The sequence below is a fragment of the Haliotis cracherodii genome, unplaced genomic scaffold (assembly GCF_022045235.1).
Source record: "Haliotis cracherodii isolate W230 unplaced genomic scaffold, xgHalCrac1.p SCAF_28, whole genome shotgun sequence".
Lineage (NCBI taxonomy): Eukaryota > Metazoa > Mollusca > Gastropoda > Lepetellida > Haliotidae > Haliotis > Haliotis cracherodii.
Window position 1 is genome coordinate 2,647,780 of NW_027266284.1, and position 25,809 is coordinate 2,673,588.

General features: G+C 40.1%; 1 protein-coding gene across 4 annotated transcripts in view; it reads right to left on the reverse strand.

Annotated features, from left to right (window-relative positions):
• LOC139473379 (calpain-7-like) overlaps nucleotides 1-25,809 on the reverse strand; it is a 366,786-nt gene that overhangs the window by 9,166 nt on the left and 331,811 nt on the right. For 3 of the 4 annotated variants that reach the window (XM_071255934.1, XM_071255931.1, XM_071255933.1), the window contains exons 2-15: nucleotides 18,345-18,549; nucleotides 17,501-17,618; nucleotides 15,500-15,555; nucleotides 10,402-10,518; nucleotides 7,920-7,987; nucleotides 7,428-7,667; nucleotides 6,204-6,290; nucleotides 3,722-3,848; nucleotides 2,634-2,719; nucleotides 1,815-1,908; nucleotides 1,362-1,508; nucleotides 894-1,121; nucleotides 641-785; nucleotides 328-427 (exon numbers count right to left, since the gene is read on the reverse strand). In XM_071255934.1, coding sequence (XP_071112035.1) covers nucleotides 328-427; nucleotides 641-785; nucleotides 894-1,121; nucleotides 1,362-1,508; nucleotides 1,815-1,908; nucleotides 2,634-2,719; nucleotides 3,722-3,848; nucleotides 6,204-6,290; nucleotides 7,428-7,667; nucleotides 7,920-7,987; nucleotides 10,402-10,518; nucleotides 15,500-15,555; nucleotides 17,501-17,618; nucleotides 18,345-18,476 — 1,745 coding nt within the window. In that variant the 5' untranslated portion in view covers nucleotides 18,477-18,549. Of the gene's footprint in view, nucleotides 1-327; nucleotides 428-640; nucleotides 786-893; nucleotides 1,122-1,361; nucleotides 1,509-1,814; nucleotides 1,909-2,633; nucleotides 2,720-3,721; nucleotides 3,849-6,203; nucleotides 6,291-7,427; nucleotides 7,668-7,919; nucleotides 7,988-10,401; nucleotides 10,519-15,499; nucleotides 15,556-17,227; nucleotides 17,260-17,500; nucleotides 17,619-18,344; nucleotides 18,550-25,809 lie in introns of those variants that run through there. The other variant, XM_071255935.1, reaches the window with a different exon arrangement.

A 25,809-nucleotide genomic window follows, 5' to 3' on the forward strand; every position in this document is an offset into this window, starting at 1 on the left:
ATATGTCTTAAACACTACGTCTTTACATGCAGGGGATGAAATGATACATGGGTAATCACCAACATCCACACTCCCGTTGTGGGGTCAAGGAACAAAGGTCCCCTTGCTTGCAAGATGGCAATTAGTTATGTGATCAAAAGCATTTGTTGTATATTTAAACGCAAGAAGCAAAGTCATATAAACGAACTCGCTGTAGTCGGATCTTGCTCCAATCACTACGAGGGAGGTGACAATGCTGTACTGGTGTCTCATGACAAGCCTCTCCACAAGAGACTGACACCCTGCAGGAGCTGTCACGTACAAGAATGGCTGAACTGGTGGACTTACTGGTGTATGCATGTTGTGTGTGTGAACAGCTCAGGACTCCAGTTGATGTAAAAGACGTCATAGAATGAACATAGGGAGTCATAGTCGATCCAGAACACACCTGGCAACACAATGATCACAGTCCACAGACATAGCATCACATTTATCAGAGTTAAAAAGTAAACAGTGTATCCGTCAGCATGTGAAACAGTGCTTGTCAGAGGTAGAGAGCATTCTATTAAGTTGAAGAAATAGATGACACAAGAAAGTCAGAGGTAAACCTGTTACTGTGTTCATACCATTCATCTCACAGGCCAACTTTCATCTCACATACCATTATCAAACGTCTGAGCACTTTTTGGATCGTAGTTCAAGGCCTTCTGAAGGTCAGGAGTCCAGTGAGTTGTATCATGTTCCGAAAAATTTCCTTTCCAGCGTAAATGGTTCCAAGGATTCTTCAGCAAGAACAATCGCTGACCCTAGGGAGTGATACAACCAAAACTGAAGCACAACGTCTATAAAATAAAGAAATCATTCTTAGTGATGATATGTTTTCATATGACCTTTAAAATCTTTTTATCACTGACCTTGACCTCTCTGACATCCAACATGGCATAGGCATGTGTTGGCACTAGTCCAGCTCTGTCGGCATGAGATTCTGACATTTCTCCTGTTGCAACAGTAACCAGACAATGTCCCTTGTGGAAGCGTTCCAGGAGTCTCTTGAACTCACGGTCCTTGTCAAACTCCTGACTGCCTGGTCTGATGGCCACTCTCTCTGGGATCCATCCAGTCAGGGCATGTAAGTCAATGTTCTGAAACAACATTTGGTACAGTGATTTCAGCTGTATTCTCAAAGAACAACAAATCATATCAATAAATCAAGCTGAACTGAGGATCTTGAAAGCCAAATCCACAACAACTGAACGGGTAATGACAAGTAAATACATGCTTAATGTCTCTTTTATATTTTAGTGACATAAAATCCCATTCAATAACCGAATAAAGGTTTTCACAAAACAACTGATATCAATTAGACATCTATTCCTACATACAGAGTTGGAACCCGGGAAGTCGTATCCACCCATGACCTTCATATAGGCCTTCTCCAGGAGGGACACCCACAGCTCATTCCGATTGGTGGAGAAGGAGCACAGGAGGTCGCCATGTTTACTAACTGGGAAGTAGTCGTCCAGGATAACCTGCAGCAGACAGAGTGTACATAGAGTGCATAGGGAACACATGGCTCGCTCTCCAGTCACATACAGCAGTACTTCTTAATGGCAGCATTTTTACTACTTGGTAGAAAAACCCTAAAGAAGCATGCTGATGTCAGCATCTTATTGCAATTGAAAAACAAAGTAGCTTTTGAAGTCATCACTACATGGCTACCTGGCAAGTACTTTAATGTGTCACCAGATTTTCCTGATTCCCCATGACTTGGTTGCAAGGATGGTACTTAGACTGAAGAAGATGAAGGCAGGCGACTCCACCTACTGTCCACCTACCTTTCGATGCACACCGTTGATGTTGAGTTTGACCATGTATTTCCCACATGGGTTGTACACAGGGTCTCCCTGACGGTTCTGGGGGTAAATGATGCTGCAAAGGACAGATGAAAATGTGTAGAATGTATCTAAGCTAACCTAAATACACTAATTTGTAGTAAAACACAAACAGCAACAGTATATTCAGCCTAGAACACAGGAACAACAGTACTAACTAGCACTAAACAATGACCCGAGGACGTCAGAAGGACCTTTCATCCGAACATTCAGAGCGTCTTACCAGCTGATGAAAATGACAGTCGGAATGTGTTTCGTAATCATGCAACCCCCAAAAAGGTTAACACAAGGTATTCTGAATGACAGTTACAAGTTGTAGACTGATTCTGTCAAAAGCATTGTCTATACTTCAATGGGATAAACATTTGAACAAAAGAGACTATGCATATCCCATGGTAAGCTCTGTCATACAGTTTCGGCCATGTATAAGACATTCCAGAATATTCTTTTGTTTATTTTTCAAATTTTGAATTGTGAAAACAATCTTCAAAGCGTAGTCTAAAATGGAAGTAGCCAGTTTAAAACTAGCACTGTATAGCTTGAGAAAGCTGTTTTCTGATTGGCTAACATCAACTTCTTATCAGTCATTTCATTGATGGGTCAAAGAACATGAAAAGTTGTCCTCATGTGACCTGTAATGGGATGTCCTGAGATCTTTGTTTAGCCGTCGCTAGAACTAATGAGCTTGAGTTGACCAGTGGGCTGCCTGCGTCCCCACTCTCTCCAAGTTGAGGGTGTTGTGAGGATGTCACACTCACTCACCTGGTGATCAGCTTCTTCTTGAACCTCCTCTCATACTGTGCACTGATGGCCACTGATGCTACAAAACTGCAGTCTGACACTATGGTCTGAAACACAACACTTTATATCAGGGCTGTTCCTGCTTTTCCAGTAAATCTCTTTCACAACTTATACAACACATAGTTATTTCATTATTGATATGAAGAGAGATCAAACTGTCATTAACTTAAAATGGCAATTCAATTTGTCTGATGTTCTTTAAACAGTCCTCACCTGCCAAAATACAAGTAAAGCTCCTCACTAGTCAATATGTACAGACAGGTAATAGTCCCTACCTGCCTGATGTTCAGGTAACACTAATCACCTGTCTGATGTTCAGATAATACTAATCACCTGTCTGATGTACAGGTAACACTAATCACCTGCCTGATGTTCAGGTAATACTAATCACCTGTCTGATGTTCAGGTAACACTAATCACCTGTCTGATGTTCAGGTAATACTAATCACCTGTCTGATGTACAGGTAACACTAATCACATGTCTGATGTACAGGTAACACTAATCACCTGCCTGATGTTCAGGTAACACTAATCACCTGTCTGATGTTCAGGTAATACTAATCACCTGTCTGATGTTCTGGTAACACTAATCACCTGTCTGATGTTCAGGTAACACTAATCACCTGTCTGATGTACAGGTAACACTAATCAACCTCTGATGTACAGGTAACACTAATCACCTGTCTGATGTTCAGGTAACACTAATCACCTGTCTGATGTACAGGTAACACTAATCAACCTCTGATGTACAGGTAACACTAATCACCTGTATGATGTTCAGGTAACACTAATCACCTGTCTGATGTTCAGGTAACACTAATCACCTGTCTGGTGTACAGGTAACACTAATCACCTGCCTGATGTTCAGGTAACACTTATGATCTGTCTGATGTTCAGGTAACACTAATCACCTGTCTGATGAACAGGTAACACTAATCACCTGTCTGATGTACAGGTAACACTAATCACCTGTCTGATGTACAGGTAACACTAATCACCTGTCTGATGTACAGGTAATATTCACAATCTCCTGATGAAGCTTTCCTCACCTGTCTGATGCTAAAAGGAGAAACAGCCAGGATCATCTTGGGATCCTCACAGAAATCTTCAGCTCGAGCCCACTTGCCAAACTGTGACCTCTGTTTTGGGGACATAGCCAGCTTCCCATCCTTATCACTATAACAACATATCCAGAGTTACTTCCTATCCCTGTCACTAGAACATCATATCCAGAGTTACTTCCCTTCTCTGTCACTAGAACATCATATCCAGAGTTACTTCCCATCCCTGTCACTAGAACATCATATCCAGACTTACTTCCCTTCCCTGTCACTAGAACATCATATCCAGAGTTACTTCCTATCCCTGTCACTAGAACATCATATCCGGACTTACTTCCCTTCCCTGTCACTAGAACATCATATCAAGAGTTACTTCCCATCCCTGTCACTAGAACAGCATATCCAGAGTTACTTCCCATCCCTGTCACTAGAACAGCATATACAGAGTTACTTTCCTTCCCTGATACTAGAACAGCATATCCAGACTTACTTCCCTTCCCTGTCAATTGACCAACATATCCAGAGTTACTTCCCATCCCTGTCACTAGAACATCATATACAGAGTTACTCCCCTTCCCTGTCAATTGACCAACATATCCAGAGTTACTTCCCATCCCTGTCACTAGAACATCATATCCGGAGTTACTTCCCATCTCTGCCACTAGAACAGCATATCCAGAGTTACTTCCCATCCCTGTCACTAGAACATCATATCCGGAGTTACTTCCCTTCCCTTTCAATTGACCAACATATCCAGAGCTACTTCCCTTCCCTGTCACTAGAACAGCATATCCAGAGTTACTTCTAGTTACTGTCACTGTAACAGCATATCCAGAGTTACTTCCCTTTTCTGTCACAAGAACAGCATATCCAGAGTTACTTCCCATATCCAGAGTTACTCCCCTTCCCTGATACTACAACAGCATATCCAAAGTTACTTCCCTTCCCTGTTACTAGACCAACATATCCAGAGTTACTTCCCATCCCTGTCACTAGAACAACATATCCAGAGTTACTTCCCTTCCCTCTCACTAGAACACCATATCCAGAGTTACTTCCCTTCCCTGTCTTTAGAACAACATATCAAGAGTTACTTCCAGTTACTGTCACTGGAACAGCATATTCAGAGTTACTTCCCATCCCTGTCACTAGACCATATATCTAGAGTTATTTCCCATCCCTGTCACTAGACCATATATCTAGAGTTATTTCCCATCCCTGTCACTAGAACAACATATCCAGAGTTACTTCCAGTTACTGTTACTGGAACAGCATATCCAGAGTTACCGTATTTCGAAATAATAAGCGCCCCGCTCTAATAAGCGCCCACGGCGATATTTGCTAATATATTGGCTAGTGAACAATACATATTAGCACCCCTTCCGATTGATCAATGTACAGAACACTTATTTATTCGCGTAAAATGCGCACTCGTGTTTTACTTGCACCCTTAATTATGGGCAATTAAATTCAGGGAAAATGTATTTCTCATATATAAACATTTCAGGCTGTCAGCATAAACCACAAAATTTATCTTTCAACTCTGTTTTTTCCCCACCAAAATAATATTCATATAAGAGCCCCCTATTTCTAATTAGGGGGGCAGGCCCTGGGCGCTTATTACGTTGAATACGGTACTTCCCATCCCTGTCACTAGACCATATATCCAGAGTTACTTCCCATCCCTGTCACGAGAACATCATATCCAGAGTTACTTCCCCTCTAACTAGACCAACATATCCAGAGTTACTTCCCTTCCCTCTAACTAGAACCAAGCTCCTTCCCAGCGCGTGACACCTTCGTTACACTCTCGGTAACATCGCTGCCACCAGTGTGGGCGCGGCCATTTCAAGAATCTTGAAATTTGCCCTCCAACACCATATGTAGTAATGTTTATACTTTTGTTTATGTCTTTGGGAATGCCATCATATTTCAATTTGAAAAGGTTTACGACTGACCATGTTTTCCAGGATGAATTTACTTTGTTGTTTTGATAATCAGATTGGTTCGAGATTGCAGACTAACGGAAAATCAACCAACTTCTCCCTTACATTCTTACTATATCAATAACACGATAGTTTTAATGAAACAGAAATTCAAATTGACAATAGAAGAAATTTATTTAGCAGCGATAAGTGTATTCGGCGTCACGACAGTCGTCACATGTTTGTAAACATAACGGCCATTCGGTTGCGAGTTCAACTCCAAGCATGGTTGTGGCCACCTATCACAGTGGGGAGTTTTGACTGGTGGCAGCGATAGTATAGAGAGCTCCGCGAACAGACTATCGCTGTGGGAGCTTGTCACAAGAACATAATATCCAGAGATACATTGCAGGACACACTCCTCGTGTAAATGGTGTCCATGTCAAAAACAAAATAAGATATAAAGTCGTAGAGCTGAGACACAATTGCTCCACCTAGTGCAGTTGCTCCTTCCCCCTCCTCATCACATGGTGAGAGCTACTTACGTGAACGGCACTGGAAAGGCAAACCTCTCCTTCAGATCCACAGACAGAAATGGGACATATTCTCGACTGTTGATTTTTGAGGTGCTCCTGGAAATACAGAATGATAATTGCATTTCAAAGACACAAATTTTGTCAATGAACTGATTTCTCTGCTCATGTCAGTCCATTTATTGGCTTCAATTATTGTGTCTCTCACGATTCTATGTCACTGTCAATTCACTTTGAAATCCAGACCACTTGCAAAAGAGTAGAGAAAAAACACTTAAGGTATGATTCCTTAGGCCAACATGTTGAGAAGTAACCTGGTATCAACACCATATTGATGTCATTATCCACGCTTCAGTGGAGACATAACAATTGGAAAAAATAGAACCATAGCACTGTAGCTCATCTACATATGTAGTCGACAGTTCGAAATGACAACAAGGACAGACACTTATCAAAAGTTACTGTCAGCATTGATTTTCATTTCTTTTCTGCATTATTACTAGTGACTCAAATCTACCACTAAAATCTAATGGTTTGACCAAAATACAATGTCATCAATACGAGTAGTAGTTAGTATTGCAGAGCAATGGCCGTAAATAGATCTTTCAATACACTGAAAATCTGATTCAAAAAGCTTAAATAAATTAAGGTGTCATCATTGGTGGGAACACGCATGTGCTTCATTGCTCGTGTGGTTTCAGTGAAGATGGTGCGTACACTACCAGGAAACGTGGAAAGGTGAATTAAAGGTAAAAACATAGATTATTGTGAAAATAGGAGCATGTGTTGAGCCTTACTACTAACACACATACCATGTGTCATTACATTTTGATTCTGTAATGGATATAAATAGCTTCTTAATATAGTTGCCATGGTTGTTATATTGAAGTTCAGTCGCCTGAACAAATTCAGGGGTCATCATTGGTTGAAAGAAGCATGTGAACTGTGAAGTGAGGTGTCATAGGTCATTGGTTTCTGGAGGAGATGATTTTTAGAGTCTCATACAGTGAAGTGCTTTGCAGTTTCACATAACCTTAACACAACAGACTTGCAAAATGCTCTAATAATATGTAACACTTGAACTGTTTTGGGGATATATACAATTATTAAACAGTAATTTGTTATATCCTTCAATAACAAATGATAAACAAAAAAAACCATTAAATATTAAACAGCTAAAAGACAAAGTACTACAGCTAGTACTGTTTCCTTCCATAATGGATTTACACATCATACCTAATTACTGCTATCTCTTCCTTGGTGTAGGAGGAGGCCCCCACATTGGTTGGCCCTGAAGTCGGGGGAGGGGGGCCCGGCATCCCCTGGGGTTGTGGACGCGCCCGTGGTTTATCATCATCCTCTGAAAAGGCTCCAAAGCCAAGAGGGGGCATAACTCTTCCTGGTTGGTTTGGGAGTTGTTTCCCTTGGTTATTATTAGGACTGAGAGGTTTGAGCTTCTTCTTCAAGTTTTCAGCTCTGTCAAAAAATAATAATTTGAAGCATTCTTATTATCTCCAGTGAAACCTCAGATGAGTACAGTAGGGTACACCTCAACGTAATTAAGGTGACATTACTATGTACTAACTAGCAGGTGATCTGGAAATTCATCCCAATGATTTCACGGGGAACTGAACCATCTACAAAACAGGTTTCTGTATTTTACAGAAGTTGAAATGGGGATTGCCAGCTGTGACTGTTGCAACTGTGTTGTGAGTGGCTGTATACTACCTGTCCAGAGCCTGGGTTGCCATCTTTGTCACTTTAGTTTGGAGGGAGGAGTCGGTTGTATCATTTCTCTGTTAAAGTAAAAGTCAAAATGAGTACCAGGTGGTCATCTCATAACATCTGCATTTGGTGTCATGAAATAATACATTTAGAAATATTACTGCATATTAAACACAGAACTCTATATCAATCTACTTTCCTATATTTAATGGCATGACCTACACATATGTGATTGTGTTTTCCAGTATTTACCCAGAATATAAGTCTGTCACAAATGATAAGGAAATGGACCTCATCCTCTAATATTATACTACATATACATATACCATATGCTTTCTAGTTTCAGTGACAAAACAAATCCACATCTAAAGTGTACGAAAACTAAAAGCAATTTACAAATAGCTTAATTAAAAAACACAATAGGTTTATCTCCTTTGCTATAAAATAATGGAATCAACATTCTGATTGTTTGAAAAATACATTGTTTCTTGAAATTCAAGCCAAGGAAACATGAATATGCTTCCATATGAAATTTACAAACACATGGCATTTGGCATGGCAACAAGTTTATTGTGTTCTTCATATTGAATATTTGATTAATGTTTATCAGAACATCCAATTTAAGTAGAATAGATATGGAGAAGGACAGATTTTCGAGAAGTGTTTGTAGTTTCAAGTCGTACTAATTAATATTCAAGCTATATGACAGCAACATGTAAATAATCTAAAGTGTGGACCAGAAAATCCCTTGATCAACATAATCACCATTGATCCAAGCCATGTGGGCGCTATGAAACGCAATCAAGAAAGTTGTCGATCCTGACAACCCATTCTACAAGCTACCTCCTACACCAAGCACAGTTTGCTGTGGACCAAGTGTAATCTGGGAGCTTCCTGTGAAGGACTGGTGTCTGACTCCAGCATATGACAAGGGACATTCACTTGGGACACATAGCTTATTCTAAGTAACACCAACTGTCTTTTAATAAAGAAATTTCAGGCATGTCAAACATGAAAAATTGGTGCTGTCATGAACAATGGATAGTTTGTATCATTCACTTCTGAACAATGCAGCAACGTGCAATGGGATCAGTCAGCATGGAGAATCACCCATATGCACATCTGCATAGATTGGAAGGTAATTACACTTGCTCTTTCAATATCAAGGGTTATTATTTTTCAAACCAGGTGATTTAGTTTTCATGGAAACAGCCATTGAAGCACGAAGTCGTGTTTGTCTCACTGTGTGATTAGCAATATTCCAGCTACCTTACAGCACCCTGACACCACAGTCGGGGTATGATGACACCCTATCAGCCAAGTCACTGAGCCGACCACCTGTTCTATACAGAATCATCACAGAATTACTACACAAAGAAGCTATGAAAGGGAGTGCTCCACAAAAAAAAAAAATAAACGTTAGTACTAACAACATTGACAATGTCAACAAATGTTATCAATACACATACACTTTTGCCACAAATACTCATTAACAATACTCCTGCAACAGATACCATTTATTTCATTAACAAACTTTGACACAAGATTGATATCTAACTAAGCCTAGCTGCCTGAAATGCTTCTTAATAGACTTAATAGGCATTTTGTATTTTTTTAATGATCCAGATTATAAGACAGCTAAATAGTTACTGAACTTCTTTCATAGGCATTTAGAATTACTAAGTAAGAATAAGAATTTATGGAAGAACAAGTTCTTTATTATAATTAAGAGCAACGTTTTGGTGTAGGTTCTAACACCATTAACATCAAGCAAGTGATATCAAGCCACAAGCTAGAACCATCAGGAGCAGTGTACCACATTCCGTGCAATTGTGGACAAGCTTACATAGGAGAAACATCTAGGACCCTCAAAACCCGAATTAAAGAACTTCAAAACTCAGTCTCCAAAGATGACTCCAAACCAGCTCTATCAGACCACATCCATGACAACCCAAGCCACAGCATTCAGTGGGATAAAGTCAAAGCCCTCACCACCAACCTCAAAGACTTCAAAATCAGAAAACTAAAGAAAAAGAAAAAGAGGCCATCAACATCAAAAGACTCCAACCGTCAATCAACTGTGACCATTCCCCCATCCTATCCCTGCCCCATCCCCCGTCGTACCATCAACTCATCAAAGACCCCAATCAGCCATAATCCCATTGTTTATAATTACTGGCTTCATCCTTTGTTTATGTCACTGACTTCACCGATGATCGTCATTACTACCCTTGTGTGTACATAACAGGCTTCTCTCCTGCAGTATAACTACAGCTGATATCTACTCTACTGTATAAACATTGCCTCCTACCTGTATATATTCTTGTCAACCACACTCTGTATATCACTGATAATTGTGTTAGAACCTACACCGAAATGTAGCTCTTAATTATAATAAAGAACTTGTTCATCCATAAATTCTTATCCTTGAACAGTTACTTGTTTTCAGTGCATCTGATTCTGAATGTCATGTTGGACTACCTACTATTTTGATAAATAGTTCCACAGCTTCTGAGTACAGTTCAACAGCATCTTCTTCATTGTCATTCTCATCCTCGTCAAATGCCTGATGAAGGAGGAACTGGGCTCGTTCCAGATCTTGCTGCAAGACACAATGACTCACTGTATACTACCCATAGTAACAGCATCAAGAGAGGAACTGGGCTCCAGATCTTGCTGCAAGACACAGTGACTCACTGTATACTACCCATGCTAACAGCATCAAGAGGAGGAACTGGGCTCACTCCAGATCTTGCTGCAAGACACAGTGACTCACTGTATACTACCCATAGTAACAGCATCAAGAGGAGGAACTGGGCTCCAGATCTTGCTGCTAGACACAGTGACTCACTGTATACTACCCATGCTAACAGCATCAAGAGGAGGAACTGGGCTCCAGATCTTGCTGCAAGACACAGTCTCACTGTATACTACCCATGCTAACAGCATCAAGAGGAGGAACTGGGCTCACTCCAGATCTTGCTGCAAGACACAGTGACTCACTGTATACTACCCATGCTAACAGCATCAAGAGGAGGAACTGGGCTCACTCCAGATCTTGCTGCAAGACACAGTGACTCACTGTATACTACCCATAGTAACAGCATCAAGAGGAGGAACTGGGCTCCAGATCTTGCTGCTAGACACAGTGACTCACTGTATACTACCCATGCTAACAGCATCAAGAGGAGGAACTGGGCTCCAGATCTTGCTGCAAGACACAGTCTCACTGTATACTACCCATGCTAACAGCATCAAGAGGAGGAACTGGGCTCCAGATCTTGCTGCAAGACACAGTGACTCACTGTATACTACCCATGCTAACAGCATCAAGAGGAGGAACTGGGCTCACTCCAGATCTTGCTGCAAGACACAGTGACTCACTGTATACTACCCATGCTAACAGCATCAAGAGGAGGAACTGGGCTCCAGATCTTGCTGCAAGACACAGTGACTCACTGTATACTACCCATGCTAACAGCATCAAGAGGAGGAACTGGGCTCACTCCAGATCTTGCTGCAAGACACAGTGACTCACTGTATACTACCCATGCTAACAACATCAAGAGGAGGAACTGGGCTCCAGATCTTGCTGCAAGACACAGTGACTCACTGTATACCACCCATGCTAACAGCATCAAGAGGAGGAACTGGGCTCACTCCAGATCTTGCTGCAAGACACAGTGACTCACTGTATACTACCCATGCTAACAGCATCAAGAGGAGGAACTGGGCTCCAGATCTTGCTGCAAGACACAGTGACTCACTGTATACTACCCATGCTAACAGCATCAAGAAGAGGAACCGGGCTCAGTCCAGATCTTGCTGCAAGACACAATGACTCACTGTATACTACCCATGCTAACAGCATCAAGGGGAGGAACTGGGCTCCAGATCTTGCTGCAAGACACAGTGACTCACTGTATACTATCCATGCTAACAGCATCAAGAGGAGGAACTGGGCTCACTCCAGATCTTGCTGCAAGACACAGTGACTCACTGTGTACTACCCATAGTAACAGCAACAAGAGGAGGAACTGGGCTCCAAATCTTGCTGCAAGACACAGTGACTCACTGTATACTACCCATGCTAACAGCATCAAGAGGAGGAACTGGGCTCCAGATCTTGCTGCAAGACACAGTCTCACTGTATACTACACATGCTAACAGCATCAAGAGGAGGAACTGGGCTCACTCCAGATCTTGCTGCAAGACACAGTGACTCACTGTATACTACCCATAGTAACAGCATCAAGAGGAGGAACTGGGCTCACTCCAGATCTTGCTGCAAGACACAGTGACTCACTGTATACTACCCATGCTAACAACATCAAGAGGAGGAACTGGGCTCAATCCAGATCTTGCTGCAAGACACAGTGACTCACTGTATACTACCCATGCTAACAGCATCAAGAGGAGGAACTGGGCTCACTCCAGATCTTGCTGCAAGACACAGTGACTCACTGTATACTACCCATGCTAACAGCATCAAGAGGAGGAACTGGGCTCCAGATCTTGCTGCAAGACACAGTGACTCACTGTATACTACCCATGCTAACAGCATCAAGAAGAGGAACTGGGCTCAGTCCAGATCTTGCTGCAAGACACAATGACTCACTGTATACTACCCATGCTAACAGCATCAAGGGGAGGAACTGGACTCCAGATCGTGCTGCAAGACACAGTGACTCACTGTATACTACCCATGCTAACAGCATCAAGAGGAGGAACTGGGCTCACTCCAGATCTTGCTGCAAGACACAATGACTCACTGTATACTACCCATGCTAACAGCATCAAGAGGAGGAACTGGGCTCACTCCAGATCTTGCTGCAAGACACAGTGACTCACTGTATACCACCCATGCTAACAGCATCAAGAGGAGGAACTGGGCTCCAGATCTTGCTGCAAGACACAGTGACTCACTGTATACTACCCATGCTAACAGCATCAAGAGGAGGAACTGGGCTCACTCCAGATCTTGCTGCAAGACACAGTGACTCACTGTATACTACCCATAGTAACAGCATCAAGAGGAGGAACTGGGCTCACTCCAGATCTTGCTGCAAGACACAGTGACTCACTGTATACTACCCATGCTAATAGCATCAAGAAGAGGAACTGGGCTCCAGATCTTGCTGCAAGACACAGTGACTCACTGTATACTACCCATGCTAACAACATCAAGAGGAGGAACTTGGCTCACTCCAGATCTTGCTGCAAGACACAATGACTCACTGTATACTACCCATGCTAACAGCATCAAGAGGAGGAACTGGGCTTCAGATCTTGCTGCAAGACACAGTGACTCACTGTATACTACCCATGCTAACAACATCAAGAGGAGGAACTGGGCTTCAGATCTTGCTGCTAAACACAGTGACTCACTGTATACTACCCATGCTAACAGCATCAAGAGGAGGAACTGGGCTCACTCCAGATCTTGCTGCAAGACACAGTGACTCACTGTATACTACCCATGCTAAAAACATCAAGAGGAGGAACTGGGCTCACTCCAGATCTTGCTGCAAGAAACAGTGACTCACTGTATACTACCCATAGTAACAGCATCAAGAGGAGGAACTGGGCTTGCTCCAGATCTTGCTGCAAGACACAGTGACTCACTGTATACCACCCATAGTAACAGCATCAAGAGGAGGAACTGGGCTCACGCCAGATCTTGATTAATCTCATTAAAATCAGACCTCAGTTCTCGCGACCGCTAAACAAAGATCTGAAGACATCCCATTAGGGGTCACGTCAGACCGACCTTTCATCCGACCAATCAGAGCATCGCTTACCAGATTGTGAAAGTGACATGCAACCTCGAAAACTTTAACTCCGAACACTAGTTACGGTTTTAACGACTGACTCCATACAATCTAGACCATCTATTAGCCATCCCAGAATGTTCTTTTGTTCAGGTTTCAAATTTGTAATCGAGAATTTGTCAGAATATGTTTCGAAGCGTAGTCGCCAATTTGAAATTAGTGCTGTAAAACACGAGAAAACTGCCTTCTGATTGGTCGGTCAAAGTTCGCGCAAGGTCGGTCTGACGTGACCCGTAATGAGATGTCCTCAGATCTTTGTTTAGCGGTAGCGAGAACTAAGATCTGATTTTAATGAGATTGGATCTTGCTGCAAGACACAGTGACTCACTGTATACTACCCATGCTAACAACATCAAGAGGAGGAACTGGGCTCACTCCAGATCTTGCTGCAAGACACAGTGACTCACTGTATGCTACCCATGCTAACAGCATCAAGAGGAGGAACTGGGCTTCAGATCTTGCTGCAAGACACAGTGACTCACTGTATACTACCCATGCTAACAGCATCAAGAGGAGGAACTGGGCTTCAGATCTTGCTGCAAGACACAGTGACTCACTGTATACTACCCATGCTAACAACATCAAGAGGAGGAACTGGGCTCCAGATCTTGCTGCAAGACACAGTGACTCACTGTATACTACCCATGCTAACAACATCAAGAGGAGGAACTGGGCTCCAGATCTTGCTGCTAAACACAGTGACTCACTGTATACTACCCATGCTAACAGCATCAAGAGGAGGAACTGGGCTCACTCCAGATCTTGCTGCAAGACACAGTGACTCACTGTATACTACCCATGCTAAAAACATCAAGAGGAGGAACTGGGCTCACTCCAGATCTTGCTGCAAGAAACAGTGACTCACTGTATACTACCCATGCTAACAGCATCAAGAGGAGGAACTTGGCTTGCTCCAGATCTTGCTGCAAGACACAGTGACTCACTGTATACCACCCATAGTAACAGCATCAAGAGGAGGAACTGGGCTCACGCCAGATCTTGATTAATCTCATTAAAATCAGACCTCAGTTCTCGCGACCGCTAAACAAAGATCTGAAGACATCCCATTAGGGGTCACGTCAGAACAACCTTTCATCCGACCAATCAGAGCATCGCTTACCAGATTGTGAAAGTGACATGCAACCTCGAAAACTTTAACTCCGAACACTAGTTACGGTTTTAACGACTGACTCCATACAATCTAGACCATCTATTAGCCATCCCAGAATGTTCTTTTGTTCAGGTTTCAAATTTGTAATCGAGAATTTGTCAGAATATGTTTCGAAGCGTAGTCGCCAATTTGAAATTAGTGCTGTAAAACACGAGAAAACTGCCTTCTGATTGGTCGGTCAAAGTTCGCGCAAGGTCGGTCTGACGTGACCCGTAATGAGATGTCCTCAGATCTTTGTTTAGCGGTAGCGAGAACTAAGATCTGATTTTAATGAGATTGGATCTTGCTGCAAGACACAGTGTCTCACTGTTTACTACCCATGCTAACAACATCAAGAGGAGGAACTGGGCTCACTCCAGATCTTGCTGCAAGACACAGTGACTCACTGTATACTACCCATGCTAACAGCATCAAGAGGAGGAACTGGGCTTCAGAACTTGCTGCAAGAAACAGTGACTCACTGCATACCACCCATGCTAACAACATCAAGAGGAGGAACTTGGCTCCAGATCTTGCTGCAAGCTCTCTATCTCAATGTGTGCTTCATGTAAAATGCTGCGTATTATTCCAGATGACTATACCTGTTGTTGACTTTTGCCAGGGAGCTGTGCTTTGTTGTTGGGTGTCTGACTAGAAACTGAAATCACATAAATATACAACAGTAAACATATCTTTAATGTTTCTCATCATTCATGGTGTTATCTGTGTGCTACTATTGACTGAGTTGTCAATCCTGGCAAACCTAACTAAACCTACCCAAAGTATATCTGCAGTATGGGAAGACTCTCTCATTGTGTGCATTGCCTACTCTCTGGGAAGACTCTCTACCTCAATGTGTGCAATGTCTACTCTCTGGGAAGACTCTCTACCTCAATGTGTGCAATGTCTACTCTCTAGGAAGACTCTCTACCTCAATTTGTGCAATGTCTACTCTCTGGGAAGACTCTCTACCTCAATGTGTGCAATGTCTACACTCTAGGAAGACTCTCTACCTCAATGTGTGCAATGTCTACTCTCTGGGAAGACTCTCTACCTCAATGTGTGCAATGTCTACTCTCTAGGAAGACTCTGTACCTCAATGTGTGCAATGTCTACTCTCTGGGAAGACTCTGTACCTCAATGTGTGCATGGCCTACTCTCTAGGAAGACTCTGTACCTCAATGTGTGCAATGTCTACTCTCTGGGAAGACTCTGTACCTCAATGTGTGCAATGTCTACTCTCTGGGAAGACTCTCTACCTCAATGTGTGCAATGTCTACTCTCTGGGAAGACTCTGTACCTCAATGTGTGCAATGTCTACTCTCTGGGAAGACTCTCTACCCCAATGTGTGCAATGTCTACTCTCTGGGAAGACTCTCTACCTCAATGTGTGCAATGTCTACTCTCTGGGAAGACTCTCTACCTCAATGTGTGCAATGTCTACTCTCTAGGAAGACTCTCTACCTCAATTTGTGCAATGTCTACTCTCTGGGAAGACTCTCTACCTCAATTTGTGCAATGTATACTCTCTAGGAAGACTATCTACCTCAATGTGTGCAATGTCTACTCTCTGGGAAGACTCTCTACCTCAATTTGTGCAATGTCTACACTCTGGGAAGACTCTATCTCAGTGTGCAATGCCTACACCTTGGAAGACTCTCCATCTCAGAGTGTGCAATGCCTACACCTTGGAAGACTCTATCTCAGTGTGCAATGCCTACACCTTGGGAAGACTCTATCTCAGTGTACAATGCCTACACCTTGGGAAGACTCTATCTCAGTGTGCAATGCCTACACCTTGGGAAGACTCTATCTCAGTGTGCAATGCCTACACCTTGGGAAGACTCTATCTCAGAGTGCAATGCCTACACCTTGGGAAGACTCTATCTCAGAGTGCAATGCCTACACCTTGGAAGACTATCCATCTCAGAGTGTGCAATGCCTACACCTTGGGAAGACTCTATCTCAGTGTGCAATGCCTACACCTTGGAAGACTCTCTATCTCAATGTGTGCATTGTCTCCACCTTGGGAAGACTCTATCTCAGTGTGCAATGCCTACACCTTGGAAGACTCTAACAATGCATAGGCTGACTCTCTATCTCATCAGAAACTATCGGAAAATCATATGAAAACTTGAATATTGACATGCTGTGAGCATTATTATTGTACTCACCTGACTGTTTGAGTGCTTCAGCTTGCAGCATGTACTCACCTGACTGTTTGTGTGCTTCAGCTTGCAGCATGTACTCACCTGACTGTTTGAGTGCTTCAGCTTGCAGCATGTACTCACCTGACTGTTTGTGTGCTTCAGCTCGCAGCATGTACTCACCTGACTGTTTGAGTGCTTCAGCTCGCAGCATGTACTCACCTGACTGTTTGAGTGCTTCAGCTTGCAGCATGTACTCACCTGACTGTTTGTGTGCTTCAGCTCGCAGCATGTACTCACCTGACTGTTTGAGTGCTTCAGCTCGCAGCATGTACTCACCTGACTGTTTGAGTGCTTCAGCTCGCAGCATGTACTCACCTGACTGTTTGAGTGCTTCAGCTTGCAGCATGTACTCACCTGACTGTTTGTGTGCTTCAGCTTGCAGCATGTACTCACCTGACTGTTTGAGTGCTTCAGCTCGCAGCATGTACTCATTAGCCTTGTCCAGTATGACCTGGTTGCGGGAGCTATCCGAGCCTCCCAGAGCAGCAGACAGGAGAGCCTGGGCTGCTTCCTGCAACACAAGTGGTCCAATATCTCAGTATATAGTCCTTATCTAAAACGTTTCCTGCACCGTACAGCATCAAAACATCTTTCCAGGTGAATAAATATGTAACAAATGTCATGAACTGGACAACAATTATGATAATACAACATTAATATGATATTATATTTATATTATGTCTAAAGGGGCGTGAAACTATCCAGATACTTTTCAATAACTTTATGTAAAGAAAACAACAAAGCCAGCCATAAGGCTCACCTGAATGTTTCAAGCAAGTATGCAACATCAGGTTGTAGGTCATACTAAAACAGTGCTCAAGGTAAATGTGTCAGTCAAATGTTGACTTTGACAGGAAGGTCTCGATTGATTTAACTTGCACCAGGTGCATGTTGATATGAAAACTTAGTTGCACCAGACATAACCAGGTTGTGTGGAAAAGTAATTCTAAGTCAGATAAAAATTTGACAAAGAAAATTACATGCACTTGGTGCATGTTGACATAAATATTAGGTTGCATTTTTCAATACTAGGTTGCACTTGTGCATGTTTTATGTTGTTGAATAGATCTCTGACAGGTCTATACAAATGTTATAAAAACATACCTCTCTAGCAGCATGTTTTTATAATAATCTGAACATTTGGTGAAGATGATCCTATCTTTCTATGATGACTTTTAAAGACTTAAAATGTTAGAAGTATCCTCAAATTCTAGCTGTGAACATGGTACAAGCTTACTATGTAATAAAACTTGGCCGTCTCGTAGTTTCCAACTTGGTCAAACTGTACAGCCTGATGAGCATACATTCCTGCATCCCGCTCCAACACTGCCGAGTCAACACCATGGTAGCCTGATGTTGGGTCCCCCATAACTACTCTGTCAAAGTGCTGTCTCCCCCTTATTCAATGACACTGTTGGTACAAACTGACCAAATCACATCATCTGCAAATACAGAAATAAACTGCTCTGGTCAACCATGAACGTGTAAATTGACCAACTTCCACAGTTCAGACTCGGTCTAGATGCTTGGAGAGTATGGCCAACATACACACAAAAAATAAGTTCAGTGTTTCAGATATATTTTCATCTGCCAGTAAAATGCTATTCAAATCTAAAATACAGAATGCGTAACCTCTATCTTCCAGTTGAAAAGGGAAGGCAGAGTGAAATCCCTAGAGGACAATATACAAATTATTACGGTCAGATACAGTTTTTCAAAAACATGTAGTCAATCTATTTTTGAAAAAAGTATATCTGTTATTTATTCAGTGTGTAACTCTTGATCAGAGCTACGTTTGCTCCAAATACCCTGGTAGGCTCATCAACATTGTGATTGATAAATGTGCTTGAGTTGGTCCAATATGAATTGTATACTTGCCCCTGGACATTTATTTCATAACCTGCATCGCCAAAATATGAAATGCACAGGTAACATGTTCACATTCATCACACAGGGGCATTTTACACAGTGTTGTCATAGTTAAACATATATGTTTTTTACTGTCAAATACAAAATTAGTAAAGTCTAAATATTTTTTTTATTTGTATATTTATCCTGCATTTCTCCTTAATGCATCTACTGTTTACCTTGCCTTACGATGTTCCTAACTGAAGAAGAAAAGGTTGTTTCCACTCCAAGTCTATTTTTGTCTGAGGACCACTCGAACAGCTGTGACGTCACATCTCACCACATTACTGCTTATCACGCTGTAATAACTGCGTTTCTGAAGCCATAGTGGGGAGGCAGGTCTGTGATGGGTGGGCCTTCAGACGTAGTAATGAAGGATAAGTATACAATTGTAAAAAATATTTAGATTTTACAAATCGTTTTACTTATCCAGCATTACTCCTTATTGAATCTGTATCAGACGGTACAGCGGCGGGCATACCTTCAGATGTAATCCTCAATATAGACAAACCCTTCATAAGACACATGTGTCAAGAGAACCGTATGGTGAGTGAAGCATGATCGGTATTACTCGCTCAATCTTGTCAATGGAGAGAAATGAGAATTGAGGAAGAAGTCCAGGTTAAAAACAATAAGAAGAAAATGGCGTGAGCTAAAATCTAAAGCCTGATAATCCCCCTAACAGACGTGTCAAGACACTGTATGAGTCTGGCAAGACTAGCTCCAGACTGGAGGAATGTGGGGGGATGGGACGTCACACTGGATGATCATGTGACTGCTATGTGAGTGGTCCTCAATTAAATATAGACTTGATGTGGAAAAAAAATTTTTTCTTTAGTTAGGACCATCGCAAGGCACTGTCTCTGTCAAAAGGTAAGCAGTAGATGCATAAAGGAGTAATGCAGGATAAGTAAAAAATATGCTTATAAAAATGTGTTTGCTGTAAGCATATGTTTCAGGTGCCAGGAAGAAAATGCTAAAATCACTTAAAAAGAGAAGAAGAGCAAAGAAAAGTTTTCCTTACACAGAGGCGAGACGAAATGGAGTTTAATGTCTCGTTCAAGATTACTGCACTTATATGTCGATGTGCATGCATGTGTGTGTGTTTGTGTGGGTGGGTGCTTGTACTAGTCCAGACTAGTGCTGATTTTGTAGTGCCAGCGCACTGAGATATCATGCCGCAGTTTAACATGAATACCCAACATGAATACAACCTTATACCCAGTATTCTGACTGTGCCGACCAGCCCTTTTTTAGCCCCTTAATGCTGAGCGCCAGGCAATTTAACAACAAGTACCATCTACTAGCATCTATTGGTATATTACGTCCAGAGATCAAACCCCCAAACTTCCGCTCTCCGGGCAAACGCTCTACCACTAGACAACGGAGGCGGTTTCAATAGACGATAAAATATTACATTAGTGTGTCAACATTCTTATGTGCATGCAATAACTCTAAAATATCTATTCAAATTATTCACCTCATTATACATACATTCATTCATACATGCAAACACGCACATGCATGCAGGCACAAATGCAATTCCCTGTCCCAGTTCATCTTACCTATAGTGTATTGATATCAAATATACTTATGTTCAGGTGTGTCACCTTGGCAAAGCAGATTGTAGTACATATTGTATGTGACATAATAGAGTACAGTGTCATACACATGGTGAGGGCTATTATATTTTATTGCCTCCCCGGGTATATTCATGTTGATGGGCACTCCAATAGTGTGCTAAGGCTACATGTCGTTCTCATCACTATATCCATGTATACCATATGTAACTATGTTCATCACTATATCCATGTATACCATATGTAACTATGTTCATCACTGTATCAATGTATACCTTATGTAACTATGTTCATCACTGTATCAATGTATACCTTATGTAACTATGTTCATCACTATATCCATGTATACCATATGTAACTATGTTCATCACTACATCCATGTATACCATATGTAACTATGTTCATCACTACATCCATGTATACCATATGTAACTATGTTCATCACTACATCCATGTATACCTTATGTAACTATGTTCATCACTACATCCATGTATACCTTATGTAACTATGTTCATCACTACATCCATGTATACCATATGTAACTATGTTCATCACTACATCCATGTATAAAAAATATGTAACTATGTTCATCACTATATCCATGTATACCATATGTAACTATGTTCATCACTGTATCAATGTATACCTTATGTAACTATGTTCATCACTACATCCATGTATACCATATGTAACTATGTTCATCACTACATCCATGTATACCATATGTAACTATGTTCATCACTATATCCATGTATACCAAATGTAACTATGTTCATCACTATATCCATGTATACCATATGTAACTATGTTCATCACTGTATCAATGTATACCTTATGTAACTATGTTCATCACTACATCCATGTATACCATATGTAACTATGTTCATCACTACATCCATGTATACCATATGTAACTATGTTCATCACTACATCCATGTATACCATATGTAACTATGTTCATCACTATATCCATGTATACCATATGTAACTATGTTCATCACTACATCCATGTATACCATATGTAACTATGTTCATCACTATATCCATGTATACCATATGTAACTATGTTTATCACTATATCCATGTATACCATATGTAACTATGTTCATCACTACATCCATGTATACCATATGTAACTATGTTCATCACTATATCCATGTATACCATATGTAACTATGTTCATCACTATATCCATGTATACCATATGTAACTATGTTTATCACTATATCCATGTATACCATATGTAACTATGTTCATCACTATATCCATGTATACCATATGTAACTATGTTCATCACTTTACTTCAGGGCAAATCCTCTTCTATTGGTGGATTGTGTCAATAGGCATTTTCATTGATAATTTAAGTGAATTAATACTGATCATAGTCCCGTGTATGTGAACATAACATTCCATTGATTGCATTGCGTAAGAGCAGGTAAAATCCGTGCAGGGCGAAAAGAAACCAGACCCATATTACATTTGTGCATACGTGCATGTGTTAATCGTTGCCATATTTTCTACTCTTAATTGTATTACAGAACTGCCAAACTACTTCTTTTTGCTTCTGTTCACGTATTATATTTCCTTTGTTTCACATGGAGTTTAACCATACTATATCAAGAAGCCTTTAAGTGTATATGTTTCCTTCTAATCTTTTGTCTCAATTTGGTGTAACACACTTTAACACTTTAAGTTATGTACGAGCGATAAGACCTGTACAAGGTAAACAAACAATTGCCCTCGTTATATTTGTATACTGGCATCCCTAGCTGTCATTCTTGTTGTTCAATAACAAAGGAACATTGATTACTTCCTTTTCCCTTTCCCCTTAAGAAAGATATGTTTTGGTTTTCTTTATCATTACATTTACCTCAGTTTAGTGTATGACGTTCTATAAATTATGCATGGACAGAAAAAATAATCCTTGCAGTTGGACGAAACTCTATATATAGACATTTATTTTCAAAATGCGGTGATAAGGGATTTCATAAAGGCATGTTAAAGATGTCTAATGTAAATTATGTATTTATACAAAGAGAAACTCATTTTTGTATACTTTGCGGGTACGGGTTGGTGTACTAGTATTTGAAATTAAGGCTTCTTATGAGTCCATCTCATACTTGGTTTTTCTATGTTTCTTCAGTTGTTATAAAATTCCACTGTCGTAATATGTACAACATGAAAATAACAAATTCTGGAAGGCATACAAAAGTCAGCATTTCAAAATTGATCATGTATATCTATCCCATTTGTCATCGCAATGGGGTCTCAAAGAGTAAGAATTATTTCTATGAACTGTAGGGGGATTGGCGACAACCTAAAACGAAAACAAGTATTTACCTTTCTTAAAAAGAAAAAAGCATCCATTTATTGTTTACAAGATGTGCATTTTACGAAACAACAAGAACAATTCATCAAACAACAATGGGGCTATTCAGAATGTTATTTTAGTTCATATAGATCAAACGCTCGTGGAACTGCAATTCTTTTTAATAATAATTTTGAATTTAAAGTTTGTAAAGAATATTCAGATGAGGACTTTGGGAATTACAAGGCCCTAGATATTGAAATTGAAAAAAAGACATACCTACTCATAACTCTGTATGGCCCAAATGAAGATAACCCTGAATTTTATGAACAGATTGCAGATATTTTAAACGAATCCGAGGCTAAATTTTTAATCATTTGTGGAGATTGGAATTGTACTTTAGATCCTTTAATTGATCAATTTAATTACAAGAATGTAAATAACCCAAAAGCTAGATCCAAAATACACGATCTTATAGAGCTGTATGATCTGAAAGATCCATGGAGATTAAATAACCTAAATCAAAGAAGATATACCTGGTGTCAGCCTACTCCCCTGAAACAATCACGGCTTGATTATTTTCTTATTTCACACAATCTTCTTTCCTCAGTGCAACATACCAGCATTGATCCGGGTTTTAAAACAGATCACTCGGCTATAGAGATAAGTTTGTGTTATAACGAAATCAAACGCGGTAAAGGCTTCTGGAAATTTAATAATTCTTTACTAAATGATCCAGATTATGTGAAGCTATAAATGAAACTTGCGCGGAATACAAAAAAGATGAAGGTTATAATATTTCGGATCAGCTTTTATGGGAAACAATTTTATGTTTGGTAAGGGGCAAAACCATATCATATTCTAGTAGTGCAAAAAGAAACAGAGAAAATAAAGAGAAACAATTAAACGAAAAGCTCTCCTGTAAGATAACTGAACTAGATATACTAGAAAATGTTGATGATAAAAAAAAAATAATCAAAGAAATAAATGAAATAAATTCTGAATTAGAGGACATTAGTGAAATTAAAGCGAGGGGTTGTTTTGTAAGAGCTAAGGCCAAATGGATAGAAAAGGGAGAAAAACCAACCAAATTCTTTCTAAACTTGGAATCAAGAAATTTTCTGAATAAATCGACCACTAAACTTGAAAGAACATCTAGTGAAATTATCACAAACGCTTCAGATATTTTAAATGACATGAAATTATTTTATAAAACCCTATATTCAAAAAAATATAGATCTCAGATAGATTTAGAAACATTATTTCCAAATAATCAAAATAAAGTTAATGAAAGATTAGCAGAACCAATGGAAGGTGAATTAACTTGCGATAAAGTACTTAGTGCCTTAAAGCATATGAAAAACGATAAAAGTCCGGGACCTGATGGTTTCACCGCAGAATTTTTAAAGTTTTTTGGCGTGATTTAAATAAATATCTTTTAAATTCACTTAATTATGCTTATAGAAACGAAGCGATATCAGTCACGCAAGTTCAGGGCATTATTACGTGTATTCCAAAAGAAGGTAAGTCAAAAACATTTTTGAAAAACTGGAGACCCATCTCGTTACTTAATACTACGTACAAACTTGCTTCCTTGGCTATAGCAGATCTGATCAAACCATTTTTATCTACTTTTATCAGTGAAGAACAGAAAGGCTTTATTAAAGGGAGATATATGGAGAGATTAACAGGCAGGTGTATGACGTTATGGAATATGTCGATACTTATCAAATTCCTGGCATGTTAATGCTTATCGACTTCGAAAAAGCTTTTGATTCTTTGGATGGGGGATTTATTCAAGACTTGTTAGTGTTTTTTAAGTTTGGTCCTTCAATACGTAAATGGATAAGATTATTGTATGAAAACTCAGAGTCTTGTGTATTGGTTAATGGTTTTGCAAGTTCATTCTTCAAGTTAAGTCGAGTCTGTCGCCAAGGCGACCCAATTTCCCCGTATATTTTTATCATATGTACTGAGATATTAACCAGATTGATTAAGAATAACAAATTTATCAAAGGATTAAAGATTGGTTCTATTGATCACTTATAAGCTCAGTTTGCAGACGATACAACTTTAATATTAGATGGTACAGAAAGATGTTTACAAGCTGTTTTTAATACACTGACTCTCTTTGAACGTTTTTCGGGCTTACGGGTAAATATAGACAAAACTAAGTTGATATGGATTGGTTCAAAAAAACGTAGTCGGATAAAACTACTCCCCAAAATGAAAATGGATTGGACCGATAACTTTAAGTTATCGGGCATTAAATTTGATACTGATCTTGAAAATATGGTAGACATTGATTATAACGATAAATTCAAAGAAATAAAAACTTCAATGCAATTATGGAAAAGTAGAATACTTACACCCTTTGGACGAAATACAATATTGAAATCATTATTGTTACCAAAACTTAATCATTTGTTTTCTACTGTTCCTGCTCCATCCGAAGATATTATAAATAAATATCAAGCAAAGTGCTTCAGATTTATTTGGAATGAAAAACCGGATAAAATTAAAAGGGAAAGGGTAATGAACAATATTCCTGACGGTGGTTTTAAAGTACCCCTAGTAAAAGATATTATTGCATCTCAATATATTTCTTGGCTTCGTCACATACATCTATCAAATACTACCCTTAAATCGTTTATATTTGAGGCTAATATTATCCCATTTGATATTTTTCAAATGGATGCAAAATACATAAGAGACCACATAGTCAAAACTATAAGAAATCCTTTTTGGCGAGATGTAGTGTCGTCTTGTGGCCGATATATAGAAAATCATAAGAAAAAACGAAAGGATGCTTATTCCTAATATATATGGTACAATGACAATGTGCAGATTGATGGGAAATATATATTTATTAACAAGTGGGATGATGCGGGAGTAAAATATATCA